This window comes from Cystoisospora suis, assembly GCF_002600585.1.
Source record: "Cystoisospora suis strain Wien I chromosome Unknown contig_3248, whole genome shotgun sequence".
Taxonomy (NCBI): domain Eukaryota; phylum Apicomplexa; class Conoidasida; order Eucoccidiorida; family Sarcocystidae; genus Cystoisospora; species Cystoisospora suis.
This window is the reverse complement of record NW_027156043.1, coordinates 87,286-89,355: the sequence shown is the minus strand read 5'-3', so window position 1 is coordinate 89,355 and position 2,070 is coordinate 87,286. Positions and strand designations below refer to the sequence as shown.

Below are 2,070 nucleotides of genomic sequence, written 5' to 3'. Positions count from 1 at the left end.
CATATAGAGCAAATATCCATATGCGGCGGCTGTCGACGGCTTGAGTGTCTGTTTGCCACCACCTGAGACGTCAGTAACTACGGGGCCTTCCCCTCCCTGTTGAACATGGGCACGAGCTTGCTCAAGCAGCTTCGCCTCTTCAGGCGAAGCGCCAGCGAGAAGCTTCCCGATGTCATTGCCAACTACTGCTTCGGTTACTGAGACCCTCATGCGGCCCTGTCCCGTGCCATCTGCCTCTATAATCACTTTCTCGCCCTGGATCACTGTTGCTTCTCCGGCACCCTCGGCCACTTCAGCTGCCGTGTCCTCCGCGGCTTTCTCCGCGAGCTGCTTTTCCCTCTCCTCTTCATCTATGGCAACTACCGTTTCCTCCTTTCGTTCCGGTGGAGAAGGGGGCTGAATTCCAGACTCCGGTTCTTGCGTCGCGGAGGGAGGAGTTTCTTGGTTCTCTCCACTTGGCTTGGTAGCCAAGTCCTTGACTGTAGCTTGCGCCGATTCCGCGCTGCTTTTCGAGCACATGCCCCCCATTGAGGAAGTAAACTGGCAGCAACACGGAAGGAAAAAGGGCCGACAAATTTCAGCCAGAACTAAAAAAAATAAAGCTGCCAGCAGACAGGAAACGGTGCAGCCGAGGGCCAAACACAGCGGCCTCCCCGTGCTGAAATGGCCGCGGTTGGGAACCGGGGTTATGAGCGGCAGAAGCGCACATGAAAACGTGGTACTTTGCCCCAAGCTTCAACTCGTGAAGAAAGTCACCAGATAGCTCAGCCTTCGTTCGGCCGCCCCTTTCGCGGAAGGTTGAGGACGTCGCTCTGCTCAACAGTTAGCTGGGCATGCCGCCCTGACCGTAAGAGCGGTTACTGCTTGCTATCATCGAGGGTGATGACCAGCAGTGATAGTGATTGAACCTTACAAATCGCTTCCCAGATTGACTCACAAGCGTAAACAGTCACCTTCCCTACACTGGATCTGCTATTTACCTCTACCGGACCTAGCAAAAGAATGGGTTACCACCTGGTACGTGACTGGAAGCGTGTCCTGTAAGACCTGACAACTCCACAATGAGCGGCTGCAAGTAGTGCGTCTTCCCATCCCTCATTGCTCAGCGTCCTCGTGTTAACCTTCCAGCTGAGCTACCAAGAGAGATGAAGAGGTTCCGGAGCGGTGCATGATTCAACTTGTGACACCCCGGAAAGATCATCGTTTTGCTATCACGGATTACTTGTCCTAATTCCGGGCCTGTCGTTCAGAAGCCTCTCGTGTGATTGCGACAACGAGCAGCGGAATAGATCGGCGACCAGAACTCCGTCTTTGGAGCCAGTCCTCCTGTAGTAGCCTTCACTGGCTCGAAGAGGCAGCTGCACCCCGGAATTCGGCGAAGGGCAGCCCCGACAGAAGAAAGGCGGCAAGCGCCAAGCGATTCCAGTGACAGGCGACTGCTGGACCTATCACGCTCTGAAGCCGTGGAGTCAGGCTTGCTCCTGGGAAGTCAAAGAGAAAAAAGGAAAGCTGGGTGCAAGTTGCTGTTCACGGCGGTCGAGTGTGTCCATGGCGTAACACGCTCCAGCGGCCTTAGGTCGGTGAACGCGCGCGCACCCGCCGTCATATATTTTCTCCTTGAAGAAGTATTAACTCTGTTAGTGCTCTGCCTAGCAGTGAGCAGGCACGCGCTAGTCCCCCAAAGAAAAGCCAGCAAGCCGCGGGGAAGCGTGCGTGACGAATAACGGAGCACGCACCGATGCTTTCTAAGAACTGAACTTGCAGGCGCCGGCAGCACCACGCAGGGAGAGTGACGTACAGGGTATCCAGCCGTGCAGGCCGGTCCGAGGACCTTCACCTTTTGCTACACTGCCATCATTCGCTCCAAGATGGTGTAAGCGACAACGCCCGCAGGAAGGGAATCTGCGCACCCGCGCAGCGACAACCGAGGATGATTTGCTCTCGTTGCAGCTCGGAGGAGACACATGGCGCGACCGGAACTTTCAGGGTGTAGCTGCTTCAGGCATTAACCCCCAGGCAGCGCTGTCAGGCAACTTCGAAGATATGTGTGTAGTGGACTGTCACTACTGA

General features: G+C 55.7%; 1 protein-coding gene across 1 annotated transcript in view; it reads right to left on the bottom strand.

The window, feature by feature from the left end:
- The window catches only part of CSUI_006414 (immune mapped protein 1), a 5,442-nt gene extending 3,606 nt beyond the window's left edge, over positions 1-1,836 (bottom strand). Inside the window, exon 1 of the mRNA XM_068066574.1 lies at positions 1-1,836. This exon is cut by the window's left edge and continues 181 nt beyond it. Within this exon, the coding sequence (XP_067921457.1) occupies positions 1-20 (20 nt within the window). The 5' untranslated portion in view covers positions 21-1,836.
- Positions 1,837-2,070: the final 234 nt, after the last annotated feature.